Source organism: Fusarium pseudograminearum, chromosome 3 (assembly GCF_000303195.2).
Source record: "Fusarium pseudograminearum CS3096 chromosome 3, whole genome shotgun sequence".
In the NCBI taxonomy this organism is placed as follows: Eukaryota; Fungi; Ascomycota; class Sordariomycetes; order Hypocreales; family Nectriaceae; genus Fusarium; species Fusarium pseudograminearum.
The window spans coordinates 3,818,833-3,838,645 of NC_031953.1; the positions used below are offsets into that span (position 1 = coordinate 3,818,833).

The 19,813-nt window shown below is 49.6% G+C and overlaps 5 protein-coding genes across 5 annotated transcripts, besides 5 other annotated features; all 5 read right to left on the reverse strand.

Moving 5' to 3' along the window:
• Positions 1–526: 526 nt before the first annotated feature.
• FPSE_03054 (uncharacterized protein) lies at positions 527–2,495 on the reverse strand (the record flags this gene model as incomplete). Its single annotated transcript, XM_009256173.1, has 3 exons — positions 527–973; positions 1,025–1,396; positions 1,440–2,495. The coding sequence occupies 3 exons, from the start codon at positions 2,493–2,495 to the stop codon at positions 527–529; spliced, it is 1,875 nt and encodes a 624-aa protein (XP_009254448.1).
• Positions 2,496–3,382: 887 nt separating this feature from the next.
• Positions 3,383–6,173, reverse strand: FPSE_03053 (uncharacterized protein; the record flags this gene model as incomplete). The annotated part of the gene is made up of 3 exons (XM_009256172.1): positions 3,383–3,435; positions 3,527–4,060; positions 4,094–6,173. 3 exons carry the CDS (start codon positions 6,171–6,173, stop codon positions 3,383–3,385), a joined length of 2,667 nt encoding a protein of 888 aa, XP_009254447.1.
• Positions 6,174–7,048: 875 nt separating this feature from the next.
• On the reverse strand, positions 7,049–7,356 carry FPSE_03052 (uncharacterized protein; the record flags this gene model as incomplete). Its single annotated transcript, XM_009256171.1, has 2 exons — positions 7,049–7,250; positions 7,316–7,356. 2 exons carry the CDS (start codon positions 7,354–7,356, stop codon positions 7,049–7,051), a joined length of 243 nt encoding a protein of 80 aa, XP_009254446.1.
• Positions 7,254–7,274: a repeat region.
• A 1,214-nt stretch (positions 7,357–8,570) lies between the features above and the next one.
• Positions 8,571–13,964, reverse strand: FPSE_03051 (uncharacterized protein; the record flags this gene model as incomplete). Its single annotated transcript, XM_009256170.1, has 2 exons — positions 8,571–13,810; positions 13,910–13,964. 2 exons carry the CDS (start codon positions 13,962–13,964, stop codon positions 8,571–8,573), a joined length of 5,295 nt encoding a protein of 1,764 aa, XP_009254445.1.
• Positions 13,965–14,333: 369 nt separating this feature from the next.
• Positions 14,334–14,412: a repeat region.
• Positions 14,413–14,626: 214 nt separating this feature from the next.
• Positions 14,627–14,657: a microsatellite.
• Positions 14,658–15,004: 347 nt separating this feature from the next.
• Positions 15,005–15,096: a microsatellite.
• A 2,115-nt stretch (positions 15,097–17,211) lies between these two features.
• Positions 17,212–17,233: a microsatellite.
• A 236-nt stretch (positions 17,234–17,469) lies between these two features.
• FPSE_03050 (uncharacterized protein) lies at positions 17,470–19,305 on the reverse strand (the record flags this gene model as incomplete). The annotated part of the gene is made up of 1 exon (XM_009256169.1): positions 17,470–19,305. One exon carries the CDS (start codon positions 19,303–19,305, stop codon positions 17,470–17,472), a length of 1,836 nt encoding a protein of 611 aa, XP_009254444.1.
• Between the last annotated feature and the right edge of the window lie 508 nt (positions 19,306–19,813).

The window sequence follows — 19,813 nt, forward strand, 5'->3', positions numbered from 1 at the left end:
CAAATAATGAACTCAGTCTTATCGATCATTTTTGTTATATATTCCAATTGTTTGTTTGGCATTCCAAAGACCGTAAACCATCTGAGGGCAGATCATGAGAACTCATCCAACACTGGCCATGGCTCTCCTGCAGCTGCTGTGCCTCCCCCACAACTTCATAAATGGGCGGCTGGAAGACTTAGCAGTCACACACTAATCCTCGGTGGGTTGGTGTACAAGCATTATTTAGACCTGATAACAGGACACCTCTTGGAGTGCAGGCAGAAGTGAATCTTACCGGCATGCCTTCCGCCATCAAGTTGTCATCACTAGGTGGTTGAGTCTTCTTATTATTGTCGCCAGATAGACTTGTGAGTGAAATTATGATACAGACATCCAGATATCAGACGCAATGCAATCTCAGGCGGTTCACAATTGAACATTAATACTCAAATGCTATTCACGTTTATTCCTAACTATCCACACAAACAACAAATAGTCTACCTGCTCAAAGGTTGTGGTAACATCTGGGCATACAAATGACCTTCTAGTACATATACTGTTCGTCGACGTCCGCTAGATATCCATTTATACCCTGCATTATGGCAGCATTATGAGCCCACGCATCCAAGTCGGATCCAGCACCATAAGAAATACCAAAAAGTATGCTGGGGTCCATGATGGGATCGTTGAGAAGATACAGTTCTCTTCCATCACCATCCACCGGCGGCTCAGGAGCTGCTTGGACATCTTCTGGAGATTCAGTCGTGCTCAAAGCTTGTTCAGGTGGAGGTGCAGGGGCCGCATCGCGGCTGTCATCGACAAAATCAGATTGTCCCAGCAGACTGTGTATGGCGAGGCGCTGGCGGATATATGCATCTTTTGAAAGTTTGTGTGGTGACTTGTGAGTAGTCCCGGTTGCTGCAATATCACGATTATCCAATGACTCTACCCATGTTTTGTGTTGCTGTACAACTCGCTCAAGTTCTTGTCGCTATCGTCAAGTCAGCCATTGCTCCGTCAACTACCACACTATTGGGCTTACCATGGATCTCAGCTGTTCCGAGAAACGAAAGTAGCGTGTAATAACATCTAAGCATAATTGGGCTTTACTAATAGCCATTTGCATTGACGGTCCTTTGTTGTCCTTACTGGTATACGCTCCAAAGAGTATCAACCTGGCGGAGTGATAAGCACAGATAGCTACGTCAAAGTCAAGCAGGTCTGTGCCATTATTGTGTTGGATAAAGTCTGAGAGAAGTTGGACGATTTGCTCGGCATGAAATAGGCATTTGTCCTTCATGACCGCCCTTTCAGACGCGGAAATCCCTTCGACCGTAGCATGAGGAGTAGGCTCTGGATATTCTGTGAGGAATATTCGATAGAGGTTACAGTGGCTTTGATGCCAACTCATGTGCTGACGGTGTTAGTTGAGTTGAAGTTTGGGTTGGGAAACTTACCATAGCAGCACATTGGGGTGATCGGCGCACCCTTTGGGAACCCGAGTCCGAGTATTGATCGCACGGGGCAAGCTTTGTCTTTAGGCGAAGAAGATCAGTTTGGAATCGTTCCATTGACGAGAAGAGATCTGAGAGATTGGCTTCCTTCATAGATATTCTTCGACTGAGTCTCATGATAGCTCTTCGTATGAACGCCAACCGCACGAACGCAGCGCGAGGGCCTAATATATCTGGCTCAAGTCCCTTCCCTGGCTGCAAGTAGCCTGTGCTGATGTGTCGCTCTTGAAGGAAGTCAACGTCTTCACATGGCAATTGAAGATAGATGGTATCGGGATCGAATAACTCAAATTCTTTCAAGCCCACACAAAAGCTATCTTCCAACAAGTACAGCGACCAAAACGTCCGACGCCGTACTTCTTGTGCAACAGGGGTCAACTTGGAGTGTTCGTAGTTGAGACGCAATGCTACAGCCCATCTAGCTGCGAGACCAGCCATAATGAACGCCCGTGGGAACTCTCCAACTGCAGCTCGATAGCGTATCAGAAGGAGTGATGCTTGGATTTTGAAAATGGAGGGCTCTTCGAGGCGTTCAAGAATAAGGTGCTCGGCTTCTTGTGCCCACTTGGCATGTTCTTCTTGGTGCTTGTCAAAGTAGATTGATGTAATGGCACATAAAGCCAGCTGAAGTACTCGGTCGATGGTTTTGTCGCGGCATCTTTGAGTGACGGTGGCCTGGTGTAGGAAGCTGAAAGACGGAAGAGGGGACATACGATCGAAAAACTGATTGACCAATGGAACAACTAGTTCGTATGACAATGCAGCTACGCCTTCGACAACACTCGAATTGGTCGCATTTGATGTCGAGCTAGAGGCGATGCTTGAGCGTTGGAGTTCAGGGGAAACGGTTGCTCGAGAAGCTGACTTGGACGAAGAGTCATCCCGAGACGAGGAAGCTTCAGTGGTTGTGGAACCAGCCCTTGATAGATATGTGCAAGGCTTCTTCCTCCGCTGACAATTTGTACATCGTGGCGTATCCCCAGAGCATCGGACTTTCATGGTTCGACATTCTTGACAAGCCTTTGCGCCGCGACATTTTGGCGGAAGGCGAGGCGCATGATTTCCACCAGAACCATCCTGCTCGAAGGAGCATTGGAAGTTGAGTCGTTCACAAGTGCGGCATCGTGGCACTGTACCATCACATCGGACCTCCGGGAGTCAGTACTGGCCGACTACCAGGGAGGATTTGGTTGCTGTAAATACCTTGCGCACCCGACACTGGACACATGCGGCTTTCATCTCAAGGTTGGGTGGGAATGTATGCAGTAAGGTATTCAAAAGTTTAGAGTTGTCGGCATTCCGAATCTGTAGCATACGTCTCTGAGATTGGAAGCACTGGTCGGACTGACCTGATTGCGGCACAATGCCACTATCGTCGTTTATAAATACCAGACAATATCAAGTCGCACCATTTTGGTAGAATGTGAGCAAAGTACAATAGGTAGGAGGTTATGGAGATGTAAAAGGAAAATGCTTTCTCTCTCTATCCACAATGTCCACAGTAAAGAAGGAAGGTAGGTGCGTTATGAATGTTGACTACCTCTAACCTGCCTACCTCAGCTCGGATATCTAACTTGGCAAGTGCGCACGAGTACGAGCACGAGCGCAGGTTTCTATCTTTCCTTCCTATCACAAGAAAACAAACGAGGAAACATGTTGAGCACGCCATTCATTCTACAAGATAAGTACGATCGCTAGGAAGACTTAAAGCAAGGAAGCATCCAATGAAGCTTCTTGTACTCCCCGTCACATCACCAGGCCCTGTAATGGCGTGCGGGGGTCTCCACTGCTCAGGGCGACTCTTGGCCACTGAGAGAAGTCTCTGGCCGATATGCGCATAATCTCCCGCTTTTATCGGTTGATCAGCATTCACCAACTCCCCGATGTCAACCAAAATCCCTGTTGAGAGCCAATAAATTGTCAAGAAGAATGTTTTGGGCTATTATTCTATTATTATTACTATAGACATCATCCGACCTTTTATCACTACCATATACTTCAAACATGTAAGTTGCACGGAAGCTACTAACCTCTGAATCCTGTCGTTCCATGTTCAATACACATGCGCTCTCCCATAGGCGTATGGATGGGCCCATATGTCCACCTTCCCCCAAGACCCTGCACCGCGTTCTTACGTTTGTTTGCACTCATTGCCGCAACGCCCTCAAGACCTCTAACCCATGGCGCATCAGAGACATACCATAGCGCTCCCGCTAGACTGCTAGGATCAACAGGCAAATCTGGCCATTTGACCAACAGACTGGACAGCATGGCAACAACCATGACGAGCAAGATACCAATACTGAGACGGGAGCATATCTCGTGGGCATCGCTTGTTTGGGTGCGGTTGTACGGAACATTGGCAAGTAAAATTGGCAGAAATTGTGCGAGAACGGTGGTGAAAGCCGTGAAGAAGAGGAGAGGATCTCGAATCCGCAGCGCAACGAACACGCCCGAGACTGGATTGGTAGCTGGTGTCATCAAGACTGACCGAGTCGGTACTTGAGGGTCCTCAGCCATGCGGCGGTAGGGTGTGATGACAGCAACACCTAACAAGATTAGTACTGGGTAAGAATAAAGGTGGAGGGCAAACTTACTAGTAAACAGGAACTCCCAGCAGAAGATAACAACAACACCAAGCGCAGAATAGACAAAGCGTACACCAAAGTCCTGGCTCTCCATGAGCTTCTTCATGTTCTTGGGCAGGGTGCCAAAGGTATCGACAAAGTGGTAGTACCCGACGAAGCCAAGGAGACAGATCAAAAACACAAGAAACGTGAATCGGTACCAGAAGCTCAAAGCCATAAAGGTCTGGGGAGCTCTATGGCGTGTCTGTGGGCGATAGGCCATACCTTCAGCATATGGCGTATTGGCGTATGTAGCTGTGATGGGACGATCGATATTTCCGACGATAACAACGCCGTATTCGTCTCGTCCGTCTTGGTTGCGGAACCAACCCATGGCAAACCTCTTCTCGGTAATAGAACTCTTGAGATCTTTCCAATCACTAGCTCCCATAGACCGAACCTCTGGGTTTCGAGCAACAAGAGCTGCCGCGTTGACTGCACACCATGGGTTTGCGTACACGCCGGTGCGCCAATGACGGCTGATAACGCTGAGCGTGAAAGCCAGAAGAATGGCGAGGGCACCCAAGAGACCAACAAGGGCGTATGCGGCATTGTTAGAGACACCAAGCTCAAGAGCACAGCCGTCGATGGCCCCCTTGCTGCAGCGGCCGTAAATCTTGAGCCCAATGGCTTCACTGGATAGAGGCGCTACAAAACTCGATGACCACAGAGCCAGGGCTGTCAAGAAGGGAAGAGGCTGGTTGTTGAAAAGGAGCTTGATCGGGAGAATTATGCTCTGCCAGCCATCAAAGCTCAGAAGCAAAGCCTCACGACCCAATGCGCCACCCTCTCTGGTCAGTGCAGCAAATGGTTGGTATTGTTGAGCTGCTTGATTTAGGGCACGAATACCCATGGCGAGGAGCACGGCAACGATAGGTGGAAGGAATTTCCCTATGAAATAATCCGATTGCGTGAGAGTATGTGTCGTTGCCTCAACGACGATACGCGTACCGCCTGTGGGCGTGGAAACGTCGGTGATGACAACCTGCGTCGGAGGCATAGTTGTTACTCGTGTCGTGCCAATTGGCGTAGACACTGATGTGATGACTTGGCCATCAGGGAGTGTCTGGACCATTGTGACTGGCGGTGGCGCATCGACAATCGTTTTAACAGTGGCTTCAACTTGGCTCGTTCGATACTTTGTGACGGGGGGCTTCGCAATCTTCCCCTCCGAGTCGAGAGTAAGGACGGAGTAAAGTGTCGTCGTTCCGACAGAAGCATATACAATCGGGGGACCAGTACGCGTGGTCTCCTTGACCGTTGTGCGAACCACGCCGCTTTCCATTACGGTGATGCTCGTCTTTGTCTGCGCAGGCTCTGTCACAGTGACTGGGACGTACGCATTAGTTGCCGGCACGCCGCCATCCGACGTGGGTTGGTCTTCGACAGGCACTTCGGATGATGTGACATATGTGGTTCCTGGAATGGTTTCGACCAGTGTGCGCGTGATCTCCCCGGTCTCGGTGATGGTTTCGGTAACTGATGTCACTTCAAGCGAGCCTGGTTTTGTTACCATTGTCGTGAAGAGTTCTTCAACGAGGGCAGTCGTCAGAGTACCGCTTTTACCATCGTCGGCATTCGAGGTATCGCCTGTGGGCTGAGACTCAGAAGCACCAGTTTCCTCGGGGCCGGGATCGGCTGCTGTCTCGGGTTCTGCTTCAGCCGCGTCCGTTGCTTCTGGTGCAGCAGCTTCGCTGACAACGTCCTGTCTTTTCATAAAGAAGAGATTGTCATTTACGATTTGGAATGATCGGTTCTCAAGTCTTGTTGTGGGATCAGATCCATCCAGGGTGCGTACAGCATAGATGACCATCCCCATCAATGCCAGAAGCACAAGGATGAGAGCACTGATAAATGGCCATCGTAAAGGGATGGGACGGTAGTCGGGCCTTTCTCTTTGTTTCTTGTCTGATTGTATTATATCTGCTTCAACAGGGTGAACCTCTTGTGCTGTGACAGGTTTGTACTCGTATGTAGGTTGCTGAGGCCGCCACTCTTGGTTTTGCACTTGATTTTGCACTTGATTTTGCAGATATGGTGGTTGATACATGTTGCTCATGGTCCAGCTCAAAGGCGTGTGTGTCTACAGGGAAACTACGCATTTGTGCGAGGGCAGCAGCATATAAATTACTGCCAGCACTGACAGCACAACCAGCATAACCTCGGCCGCACCGCCTCACCGGGTCCTCAAACCTCCGAGTGCCATGTCTGCATTAGCTCACGCGACCATTGGTCATTGTACACTGGCTATTGGTAGCTTTGACAACTGTCTGTGGCTTCTCCCTTGATAAAGCCCGAATTGTAAAAATGCGGCGTCGCTATTGAACGGTAGATGAAAGGTAATTGGGTCAACAGGTGCGGTGCTTGTAGGGCTGAGCCAAAAGGAGAAATGCCAAGCCTGAGCTGAGTTTATCGAACGTCTAGACCACCACCATGTTTAAGCTTAATGAGGTAGGGCGTGTCAGGGCGTCAGGGGTGTTGGGTCGCATTTGGGAAGGGGGTCATGTGCTGGTTGATATGGAGCTGAACGATGAAGGTCGGGGAAGGCAGTCTTGGTGTTGTTGTAATAGATCTGAATGAGGGCACATGGTTTATACATGTAGGTTCCTGAAAATAAAAGACTCTGAGCAGATGTTGAGTGATGGTAAAATTTGCATGGACAATCGACACTTCAAGTCGATAAAAGAAGCTCATTTCCACTAGTCAACTGCCTAGAATCAATAGTCGGATGCCTCTCCGTGTAGAAACGGAACGGCGGTTTGATTAAGCTTAGTACAACGTCCGCAAGCTGCAGGGTTCTTTATAGTTGTTTAAATTAATTATGTAACTTTATTTTCTCAAGGCAGATTTAAAACGCCTCGTACCCAGATTCAGAAATACCCAACCCATAAACGCCACGACAATCTAGACACTGTTTTAAGCGTTTCACCAGCCAAGAACGTTAAAGAGGCTTGTTCGAGGATCAGGCACGGAGCCGTCAAATGTCTTTGCTCTTGCGAATTCGCTCTTGTTGGTGTTGTACTGGCTGAATTGACGGTCGAATGTGCGTGATTGAGATGTGAGTTGGGAGCGGACGTAGCCGCCGACGATGGAGATGCTTCCTACTGCAAGAAGGACTGGAAGGACCCTGTAATTAAATTTTTTTTTTTTTCTTTCTTTTTGGTTATTAAGTGTGATAGACCAAGAACTTACTTGGGAGCAGCAGCGGATGTGATCATGGGAATAGGAGCCATTTTGAATGGGTTGATGTGATTGGTTGAAGTGGTGTGTGTAAGTTGTTGATTGAGCTGAAGATACAATGGTTGTGACTGTGAGAGATGCTTCTGATTGTGTTGGATGATGAGTATTAATCTGAGGGTATGAATATTCATTATTATATATTTATTTTTCTAAGCAGACTTTCGTTCAATTCCGTCTATTTTTCCAAGTCGAATGTTGATATTCTGAGCCGACGGCTGATAGTACTAAGGTAGTGGTGTTGTTTTTGGTGGTGCCATAATTGAGTGCCGACACTGCCACTTCGGGTCCTGCCGGGGTCCGTACCATTGCATCGGGTCTCGATATGACTTTGGCTTTCAAAGATACTCATAAACAAACAATTTTAGATTAATCACGAAGTAAAATAATATGCTAAGCATTCCATCTCGATATTTAATATTTTGTCTTTGCTATACAGACTCAATGAAAAGGTTCCGCTCATTCAACTCAGGAACTCAGTGGTGTATGAACGCTGTTAACACAAATACACAAACCATGAACCATACGAAGTAATCCAACACTATACCTCTCCAATTCCTTTCTAAGTGCGATAGATGCCATTTCGAGTAACTTCGCTTCCAGATTCGTCTGTGAATCGACCGATATGGAAGAAACCCTCACGGTCTGGGGCCTCCGAAACATCTGACAGTTGGTCCCGGCCTTTACCGAACCCACCCAAACCCCCGAGAAATCAGACCATCGTTCGGGTCTCGACATATGCAAGACCGGATGTAGCCTATTTTTGACTGTCCACGGTCATCACGTTCCCTCCATTGCTGCTTCTGGAGTGTCGAAATGTAGAGCTTCATTATTTAATAATTCTGCTCGCAGTCTTCTATAATACTGCAATAGGTACAGCAAACAACATCTAAATATCTTTAGCCAAATAGATCATCAACAAGGTACTTAAAAAATAGACAGCCAAGCATAGTCAAGAGATCAGGATGTATCATTTATATACAACTGGTGCTTTCACCAGCCAACACTATTGCATGTACAAATGCTCATATGCTATATGGTATCAATCATACAAACCCCCATACATCTCTTCGTAAACATCATCTACACCTCAAATCGTATCAAACATATCCTCAATTTCCTCTATAAAGCATCCAAAGAAATCTTATAGACGCCCAAGCGCCAAACAAAAAAACACGTGGGTATAATACTTTCAGCGCCACTCACTCAATCAACGACCACCCATAAACTCATTCTGTCGCAGGAAGCTCGTCGCCAGCTCATCGCCCCCATGCTCAGCCGCTTCCATCCAGTGAACCGCGACACACATCAGCCCTGGGTCGCTTCTCACATCGCTCTCCTTGCCTTCGCCTCCTCCGCTCGAGAACCCTGTGCGTCCTCCACCATTGCCTAAGCGGCCATACTTGTCCATAACAGTCTGCTTAAATACTTCGCGTGGCTTGGAGAGAGGGAGCGTTGTCCGCTCAACGTATTCCGGGTTGGAAAGGTAAAACAGCGCAAGCTCGCGCTGCGCTGTCGGGAATCCTTCCTTAGCCGTGATTGTCCACATCTTACCCGCATCATCCAGTTTGTATGTTGTTGACGGCGGTGGTGGTGTGCCTGTTGTTGATTGTGGCACATCTGGTATAGTATTTTCGTTAGGTTTTCGCACATGCGTGTGTGCCGCAACCACTTCGTCTGCCATCTCTACCATGGTTCGGCAAACCTCTGCCTTGAGCTTAAGTGCCGCCAGAGCGGTGTTCCAGAAAGCTTTGCCACGTTCCTGCTTGTCCAGCACAGAAGGTGGAACAAATGATGCAATGAATTGCAAGTCGCGGAAGATGGTCTTTGGTCGAATTGATGCCTCTCTGAACAGTGCCTGCAGCTCCTTGGTGATGATGTCGGTGTTGACGTTCCCTCCCGACATGATCGACCTCGTCTCCGAATTGGTTTGGCGAGGGCCAAAGAACGGCGTTGCAAGCTGGGATTGAAGTGCCTGCGATCGACGTTCTCTGACGTTGTCAATCGTCCCTTCCAAAGGTGTAGGGCGAGCGTTGGTGTTGTGCTCTGTCACCACGCTCGAACCAGCATCAGACCGGTTCCATCGTGGCCTCTTTTGCCCGCTCGATTGGAGCGCAGCCACAATGAGATTCTCCAACTCATAAAGGGCATTCAACTTTGCGTAAGGATTGGGATGAACGCAAAACATGTTGAGTAGTCGTTTGTATGCCTTTTTGAAAGGGAACTCTTTGTTTTCCTTTTCCTCCTTGGCCGCAGACAGGCGTGGCGTGGAGTCGTTGGTGCTCGACCCCTCGTTCATATTTTGAGGAACGCCTTCCGAAGTCTCTGATGCACGCTCAGAGTTGTTATCACCGGCTCCTCGCAGGTTTCCAAAGCTCTTCTTCTTTTCAATGACTCTTGGACGACCTGAGCTTCGCTTCTCGGATCGACGGCGAGCTCGGCGGTCAAGAGCATCTTTGCGATCGATACACTGTTGTCCCAACGTGTCAAACCAGCCATCTGTTTCAGAACCCCGAGAGAAAACTTGATTGCCGAGGTCTGAAAGCAAAAGACTGGTCAGGGACTGCCTCAGTTCGTTGAGGAAGCGCGTCTTCTCATCATCCACTCGCTGATGCTGGAACACTGTCTCGTTTGACGAGGCCGAAGTACCAGGACGTCCAGTTCCAGTTCCAGTTGAGAAGGTCGAGTTGGATGGTGCGGTACCATGTTGGGAATGAGAAAAGGTTGTAGACAAGTTCGTCATGCTAGTTGTAGGCGAATACCCTCGAGAAGCTCCTGAACTGGGAGACGTGATTGGTTGGAAGGGTGACCAGAAAGTGCTGGCTGAATCGTTGGTGTGCGCGGGCGAAGCACGATCGAAGTACTCTTGTCCATCAAGAATATCCGACAATGCTGAGCTGGCTCGAGGCATGCTCTGTCGCACCGAGTCAATAGACTGTTGGCTGGGGTTGTGCATTGACAGCGATCTCAGATCCCGAGCAAGTGAGTTTGGTCTGCTTGACGTTGGGCTGAACTTGCGGTCTTGTTCGCTGATGATGCTTCCAGAGTCGTCTCCAGTCCACGACATCTCCTTTTCCCTGGCTCTTGCACGGTCGTAGCCATGCTTGTCGCGCTTGTAAAGCTCGCTCGACCACAAAACTGGCGCCTCTCGAATAGTCTCACCGACCAATCTAGAGATACACTTGTCCACCTCGTAGCAAAACCTGTGAATTCGCTCCTCACCCATACAAAAGTTCTCAATGCCGCGCTGTTGAAGCCATGCTGCAGTAGCCTCGGCAGGGTCGTCGCTAAGCTTATTTGGCCCGCCCTGCTCTTCAGACGCCGCTAGAAGGTCCATGATCTGAGACTCGGTGCGGTAGAGGTAAGATGAGCTTGGTCCTCTAGCCATATGGGCACGAGATCGTTGGAAAGAGTTCCAGCGTCGAGGCATGCCCATAGTCTTGAGTGCTTGGCAAATATCACGGCTGTGCGCGTATTCCTTTGAGTTGCGCACGTCTGTCACGTACCACATCTTGTCGCGTACTGCACGTACACGTCTCATCATGCGGTCGATAATGCCTTCGTGGCGTTCTTGGCTCTGTTTGAGCCACACAAGCCAAGCATCGTACTCCTCAATAGCAGAAGCAGAGCGGCGGATCGAGTCTCTTGGTCCACGAGAGAAAATGTTGATGAGAACCGCAAACCCGTTTGCCCGTAGTGAGGGGGATGCGAGGGCATTGAGTTGGTTGAGGGTCTTCCAATACTGGTGAGATGAGACAAAGTCTGCCAGAGCCTTGGATTGTGCTGAGGCTGCCTTGAGCATAGTAATCAAAACAGCTTCCGACTTGTCATCCTTGGTCTCTGACTCAGGGATGGATGACTGTCTCCTCTCGCTTGCATCCTTGTCAACATGCTTTCTGTATGGATTACGGCTGGCCATTGACCGCTCAGTAGTGATGATCCGTGTTTTGGACTTGTACCGCTTGAGACCGGAAGCACGATTGCTAAGTTGTGTCCGACTGTTCTCTGGCTCAAGGCTACGGGGGATCTCGTAGTCTTCCACCAGCTTGAGGATGGAATCTCTGAGTTGGTGGTAATCCTTATCGAGCTCGGGTCCGTCCGATGCATCCTCCTCATCAGTGTCAGTACTAGACGAGTTTTCTTCATCGTCTAGTTCTTCATCAGGGTCGAATGTCATGTTAGTGGACAAACTCTTTCCATCAGATGAGATGAAAAGCACGACCCAGCGCTCGGCACAGGGATGACATGAACCACGAGTGATGTCAGAACCCAAATTTTGAGTCATCTCATGGAGTGCCAGGCGCAGTCGGTAGCCGTCATCTTCATATTTGTTCAGACGTCTCTGAAGCTCCGAGTCCATTGCTGGAGGAGAGTAACGTTGAGGTGTGACCGAGGTCTGCTCGTCTAGGTAATCATCCCTTGTAGTCGAGTCACTAAACACTGAAGAGACGCTAGTGCTGATGATGGAGACAGTGTCAAAGTTGCTGTTCCTTTGGTTCGACATGGAAATGGGCTGGGAGATGGCAGACATGCCCGAAACAGAGGCCGGGCCTGATCTAAAGCTGCCCGAAGCCGAGTGTGGTCTTCTTTCTGGGAAGATGGCATTAATCAAGGTTGCAAGATCAGCTGGGCTGATAACCAAGTAGGGGTGGACCTCCTTGGTTTCCCTCAGAGATGTAACAGATCTCGCGGGAAGTAACTTGGCAGCCGGAGTCTTGGATCGTGATCCCTGGAAACGGGCGAGGATGCTTTCCACATGGCCTTTGATCTTTGGTGGTACGTCCACGGGAACACAAGTTGCCGAGGGCTTACCACTCCACATGCTGGAGACATACTCATGAGCCTTCATGGCTACCTTTTTTAGAATCTTCTCACGCGCATAAGGTGTGATGTGGTACTCGGCCAGCATTCCATACGACTCCGGGTGGATAATGACGCCCAAAAGGAAGACGAAAAACAGGCACCTCCAGACCAACCAGCGAGAGGTGTTTTCGACGTACTTGTGGTCGAGCTTCTTCAGAATGGCATTTCCCAGCTCCAAGAGTCCTTCGGGTATTCCAGTGGCATCCTCGTCGTCGACAAGCTCAAACAATTGGTTTACGGCTCGCTCGTAGAACTCCTTGGCTGCAACCTCGTCCGAGTGGTTCCAGTCGGAGAGGTTGAATCGGGTACCATGTTGGTCCTCGGCCCGGTCCAGCAAAAAGGCTCCGTCTTCCAGAATCTTCATCAGGTACCATTCCATATTGGACTTGCCGGACCAGTCACGCATTGCTGTCCAAATGTTGAGAACTGAAATCAGAAAGTGCTCTCCGGTGGATTTAGGTTCCGAAATCAGGCGGGCCAAAGCCGTTGCCCAAATATCGGTTCGTCGTTGATCCTCAGAACTATCAGGTCCAGCGGAATTGGCAAAACAGGTATGGATAAGTATGGAGAGAGGATCGTGGCGTTGGAAAGACAACAGTCGCTCAATGTCCACAGCAGTGCTGTTTTTGGGCGCACTTGCGTGGACTCTTCCTCCAGAACGGCCATGGAAGGGCAGGACGGATTCCACAGGTTCCAAACCTTTATGATAAGTCAAGAATGAGTTCAACTCGGAGCTTGACAGAGAGCATATACGAGTAGCCAGGTAGTCAGGGTTTGTACGGAGTTGAGTGAGAAATTCCAAAAACGTATCCCGAGCAGAAGCAGAAATGTCGTGTAAAAATGGTGTTAATGATTTGAGAGGACCAAGAGCTGCCGAGTTAGTGGGGGTATCCAAACTTTCAGAAGATCCAAGACCACCGTTGGCAAGACCCTCCATCTCGGGGTCGAGAAGGGCATAACGGCGGAGCTCGTCGCAGCTGTTGCGTACATCATGGATGGCGCTGTACAGGGCAGAGAAGTTCTCCTTGTCGTCACGACGGAAACTGTCGACCAAATTACGATGAGCTATTTCCCCGCAGCGGGTCAAGCGGGCACTGAGGGCAGTTGAAACAAGATTCCTTTGCAGACGTAGACGGTTGTTGGCGCGCTTGCGCTCCTGGTACTTGGACAGTCGTACTAGATGAGCCAGCTCTTCGAGAGTTGTGCTTTCGGATTCGGGCGATAGGTGTGGGTTGGTGTATTGCGAAACATCTTGAATTAACGGCTTGAACTTGGAGGAAGATTCATTGTCGTTTTCGTCCTTGCTAAGCTTTAGGCACGAGACTCTTGGACTGTTTCTTGGTGACGGTTGGCCAGGCATGTTTGGTTGTGCCACAATTGGCTTTCGGGAAGACATAACGGGTGACTGTTGGTGACCATGACCCCGATGGTCTTTGCTGTCAGAGTTCCGCAAGTGCTTTTGCGTGTTATCGCGGGTTGGGCTAGGGCTCGGCGAGCGTCGTCTTCGTGACCGAGCGGGTTGTTGCACATGGATATCGAAAGATGGAGGGGGTGACCCCGATTCTTGCGCATCAGTAGAGGAACCAGCTATAAAGCCAATCATATCAGCATAAGTGGAGGGCACGCAGAGCCAGAATTAAGTTCAGGCCATAGACGGGCTAGGGAGTAGCAACGTCGGAGACGTACTGGGAGCAGAATGAATGCGGACTGGTGAAGACAGAGATCTTTGCATAGAAACCATTTCGGGCTCAGAGGAGACTGCGTCGCAATCGCGCAGCTATGGTAGCTCTGTATGAGGCGCCACCCACGAGCCTTTGGACAAAAGTATATGGCTCGAACAGATGTATGCTGAGGCGAGTCGCAAGGAAGATCGTTGTACGAGGATTCGAGAATGAGCGCTAGGCCTGCCAGCAAAGATCGGACTGGATAACGAGTAACAGGACGCGGGAAGTTGGAAAGATGATGGCGCGATCGTTCCGAGGTGCTTTAGCGTATGAAGTACTTCTATCGTATCACGGGCTGAAGTCGCACGTTCCGAGAGAACACAAGACAAGACAAAACAAAACACGGAGAATATAGAATATGAGGAGGGAGCAGGTCCTTGGTATGCGAGGCGAAGAGAAGAGAGGAGAGAAGAGAGAAGATGTGGGAGGTCAGAAAAGAGTTGAAGTGGGAGGTGGGGGGAGAAGTATCGTGGGGAGGGGACTATGAAGACACGGCGGTACTATACTAGAGGGAGAAACAGACCGGTAATAACGAGAAAGGGCCTCACAACTGGCACCTGTCGGTTATGCCGACTATGCAGTCGCTAGAAACAAGACGGCCGTCTTAAGACCGATACAGGCACAGACAGGCACAGACAGACACGAACACAAACTTGGCTTGGCTTTGAACAACGAGATCGGGCTGGGCTGGTAGGCTGGGCTGGGCTGGGATAAGGGTAGGATTCAATATGATGGGGTAGAGGTATCGCAAATGGACCCATCCGATTCCCATCCTTAGCTCCCTGCCACTAAAGTTACTCGCTATAACGGACGGGAACAGGCCGTACGGGTACGGTAGTGGAGTGTCGACAGCACCGCCATTTACAGTAGTTACAGCGTTGGCATATGTGGATTGATGTGCACTAAGCTTAATTCGGAGGGAGCGAAGGCGGTAATGCGGGTGAGATTGAAACGCAATTGGATCAACGGCTCTTTTATGGGGGTCGGTACCTGAAGCCCTGTGCGATTCGCACGTGTCAGTCAGCACCTGGCCTGGTCTTGTATGGTCTTTGTCAGGGCAAGGCAAGGCAAAGCAGGCAAAGCAAAGCAAAGCAGGCAAAGCAAAGCAAAGCAGGCAAAGCAAAGCAAAGCAGGCAAAGCAAAGCAAAGGCAGGGCACCTAGGATAGGACAGGGCAAGGCGAGCCAGGTCGGGCCGGGGTCACAGGGGGGAGGGCAGAGAGGTGTGCGTTGGCAAGTCTCAGCGCTACGGATAATGAGTTTGGACATGGAGTTTTTGTTATCTGTTTGTTGACTAACCAAACCCTCATCAACAAAAACCACCTACCTAGTACACTACTAATTACTAACCCAAGCAAAGATCCAAGGTTCTCCTGGGGAACTATCATCATCAACTGTGGACCTTGAAAAGAGCCTCCAACCTAGGTTTTCCCTGCACTGCACACCCTGTCAAGAACACCTGTTTTTTGTTTTGTCCCGTCATGGCGGTAGAGTGGAACAATGCACCCACTCGAGTCAACAAGTCATGATAGAACAGTGATGTGATGGTAGGACAATGACATGCAGGGCCTTAGTTTTGTTTATTGTGTGTGTGCTTAGGTAGGCAGGTATTAATGAATGCAGTGTACCTACATATGTTCTCTGCTTGAAATCGAGATGATTTTGTAAATCGTGAATCCTAAACGCAAATAACAATCATGCTGTATGTGTATGTAGGCATGTATCATGGGTTTTTTTGGTGCGACTCTGAAGCTCCTCTGAGTTGTCATTGCATATAACCAAGCAAACACCATTCGCCCAAAAAAACTGGACCAGGAATTATGTCCACGAGGACAAGCGAGGGATTTCTAAAGAGAAGGAATTGTGAAAAATGAGTGATATAAAGAACAAAAAGAAAACAAATACATACATGCGTGTTCCCCGTGTTCGGATCAAGCGTTTCGTTCTATTGTAGTGGAAACCAAGTTAAGTTACCCGACAACACATACATTTAGTAGACAGGGTATATATTTACAGTGTTTAACAGGACCTCGTCGTCCATTCAGATACCTCTCAAAACTCGCCTTTGAAACAAAACATGATCCTCCAAAACTTAAATAAGCGATAGAAACATACAGCGTTTCCACTAATCCAACAAATACTTGTCTCTTAACAATTGCCATCACGTTCTTAACAAAACTCCAACATCACACAATGTACCATAAAGACCCCCCCTTCCCCTCTCACCCACATCAACCAACCAATCTAAACGCACCACGCCAGTTCTCTCTATGCAAAGCAAAGACAACAGTTTGCTGTAGAGTCGCAGCAACTGGGCTGGGCTGTGTGCCGACTGCCAACGCATCCCCTTAGACGCCAATCATGCGCCGACCTCCACATGCAACCCTCTTCCAATCACTGACTGCCAGACCAATTCTTTGCGCTGAAAAAATACCTAGTTACTCTTCCAAACCTTGACCGAAAAGGTCCTGACCCCATTCATTAGTCTAGTTATTTGTTAGACAGACCGACATGTCGAGTTATGCAGCCGTATTCGGCCTGATGCCTATTACTCGCTAGCAGGAACCAAAGGAAACTATTCTCAGCTGCTATCTGACCATAACTCGCCACTCTAATGCAGCTGTTATCATTCGTCTGCCGTGAGAAAGTAAACAACTCATTTGTCCTACCGTCCATTACTTTCAATACTGTCCTATCCTGTCCTGTAGCCTATAATCTATACCGGTGCGGTGCCGTACGGTGCGTTGGCCATGCTGATCCACCATCAAAGCTCCACCGCAACTTTGTCGACATCTCACGACGACCTCATCCGACCGTAGCCCCCCCCAGCTTTTCCCCGGTATCCCGTCTTCTTTCAGCCGAGTATGATTCTATCTTCATGCACGTCAGCGCGTGGTCTATTATCAGAGCGATTTACACGTTCCTCCGTGGCGTCTTGTGAACCAACTCTTTCAAGCTAGTCATCCACGTCGTCACCCATGCAGTCACTCACCCACGTACTTTAGTACTTATCAACTCGTTACTATCACCACCTCCGATCAAGCATCCCCAGAGCCGCCACTTCATTCTGGACACCGTTTCCTTTTGACTAGCTCCATCGATAGCGGCTTTCCAGAAGAGCAGACACACTTGCCATCCATCCTTTACTGTCAACTCTACCTCGCCTGCGTCTCCGACTGGTCCATTCACCAGCCTATCCCCATGATGCAAGCCTTGCTTTTGCTACTTACCAGACATCCGGTATTGAATGCATCCGCCGGCATATGTCTCATCTCATCTCATCTCATCACACTACAAGCATTGCATTAGAGACTTGATAAACGCATAAAATTCGTAGATGCATAATAGTAAAGTGATGACAGCTTCACCAAATAAGGGTATAATATCAACGCTCCAACCAAATCCCGACCAAGTGCCATATTAGGCATGCTGCAACATCCGAATGAGCATGTACACTCGCTAAACAACCATTTTGTCCATGTACTCAATATACTTTCCATCCATTTTAACGGCTTGGGATCCCATTAAATTCCTCTCCCAAACCGAACATCAAAATCCTTCAGAACACTCATTATACTTGCTGCTTCAACCTCGATAGGCATCATTGAACCGGGAGGCGTTGGTCGAGTGCCAGGCCGTGGAGTAGCCTTGAGCTTGGGCAGCCAAGACCCAATGTCGTCTGCCGCCTTGGAGAAGTTGCGATGGCTAGATAGTGTTTGGTACGCCTCGGCGCAACTCAAGCCTAGACTCGGGAGACTTGGAAGGTTGATCTTTTCGGGTTGTTGGGCTTGTTGAGGTTGTTTGGGCTGAGACTTACAGCAGCCACCAGCAGCGCCCTTGCCGCCACAGCAACCTCCAGAGCTACCGTCCTTACGGTTAAAGTTGGCGGCCATGAGGCGACAGAAGAGTCCAGACTTGGGGTCAGCTTGGCACTGAGCACATGAACCAGGTCCCTTTGGACCACAACCACTTGGACGCTCAGTTGGCTTGGGCTGTGTGCGACGGGGAAGCTTGACAGCTCCATCGGCCGTCATCTCCATCGCAAGAATAGGAAGATCGGTCTCCTCAGGAGGAGGGGTCTGAACCTGCTGGGAGATTGGAGGAAGGGTATCATTGGGAGTCATGGCAGGAGTTGCAAGTGCTGTATCGGCACAGACACAATACGTTCCATCCTTGCAAAAGCCGCAGCCATCTCTAAACGGCATAGGATCCATAGAAGGGAGTTGAGTGGGGACAGAGAATGTCTCTTGGGGAGGTTTGCGGGAGAACATGGCTGTATAATCAGTCTCCGCTGTATCATGTGGACTAGATCGGTGTCTCTTCTCATGAGATACATCTGCCGACGGTGAGACGGGACGCTTGAGTTCCTGAGCTCGATCAAGGGCTTCAGCCGCTTCGTCGAGGCACTGACAAGTGGACGAGAGACTGCATTTGCCGCAACCGGTTTCGGCTGTCCTCATCACCTCTTCTGCGCACGCACAATGTCCGTTTGGGGAACAATTGCCGCAGGTAAGGGTAGTCTCAGGGTCATGGGATGAGTTCATGTCAAGTGTTTCTGGGGGGGAGATGATTTGTGATATGGAAAAGGAGTGGCCTGATTGACGGTCAGGTCGTCCGTCGGGGAGACTGTGTCTTGGTCCTTGACTTGTAGGACTGTGCATTCCATCAAAAGAGTGCTGAGCGCTCATTGTTCGTGATTGGAAATTTGAGTTAAAGATGCCATCATCCAGACGACGCTTGAGAGTTTCGGCTTCTGTCTCAACCCTGATGCGATCTTGCCTTTCCCGTTCAAGCATATTTTCAAGCAACATGCATCGGGACCGGTAGGACTGAACATCAAGTTCAAGTTCGTGAATTTTGTCCTTGAGATCTGACTCATGCTTTTCCTGAACCTCACGTTGCTGATCTAGCTGTTCCTCAAGTTCACCAACACGGGCAGCCCTTCGCTCTCGGAAAGCCCTTTGAGCTGCGCGGTTTTGAGCCTTGCGCTTAGTTGGTGGTGTATCGGTAGCAGGCTTCCTGCCAGGCTTGGGTCTAGGAGGGATCACCCATTCTTTGGAAGTCATAGACACCTTTGGAGGCTCTGGCGGAGCCGGGCTGGGGCTGATTACAGACGACATGGCCATCTTGTTGATGGATGGAAGAGCAGTGCGCTGATGAGGTTGTGTGGGTGGAGGTGGCTTCGAACTCGGCTTAATGGAGAGTGGCGTTCTGTGGCTGTGCGATCCTGTAGTGGCTGGTGACGCAGGTCCAGGTGCAGCCGAGACAGCACGACTTCTTGTTCCAGCTGGTGAAGGAGCAATGGTAGGAGTTCCTGCCCCAGGAGACTCGATTGACTGTTGAGGAGAGGATGCCGACATGACGGGGGGTGGACGGGTAATGGATATTGTGGTCGCTGTCGAATCGGATCTCGGTCGGTGGGTTAGGCCAACTCGGGTCGGAGAGCCGAGAAGGTATGCGTGAATTCGTGATGTAAAACTTGAAGGAATAGCGTATAACCGATCTGGGAATGTTTTGCTTGGCGGTGACTCAAAACAACTCATCAATTGTGGTGATGCTGGAGGATTGGTGGAAGATTGATAAACAGATTGATAAGATTGTTTGGGGCACGTCTGACGCAAGCTACAATGTGACAGCTCGGTGCGACCTCGGCTTTAGTCTCGACTGGTTGATACGGCTAAGAGCCTGGGAGTCTGATTGACAATGTCTTGATGAACCCATGCGAGTACGTACAAGAAGAGATTTCAATGAATATCAGACTACCAGCAACGGCAACTTAGAGGGAAGAAGAGTAGCAAAGAAGGGAAATGAAGCGCGGGGTGTGTCGTTGCTTTTGTGTCCCGACCACAACCGACGGTTGGGAAACTA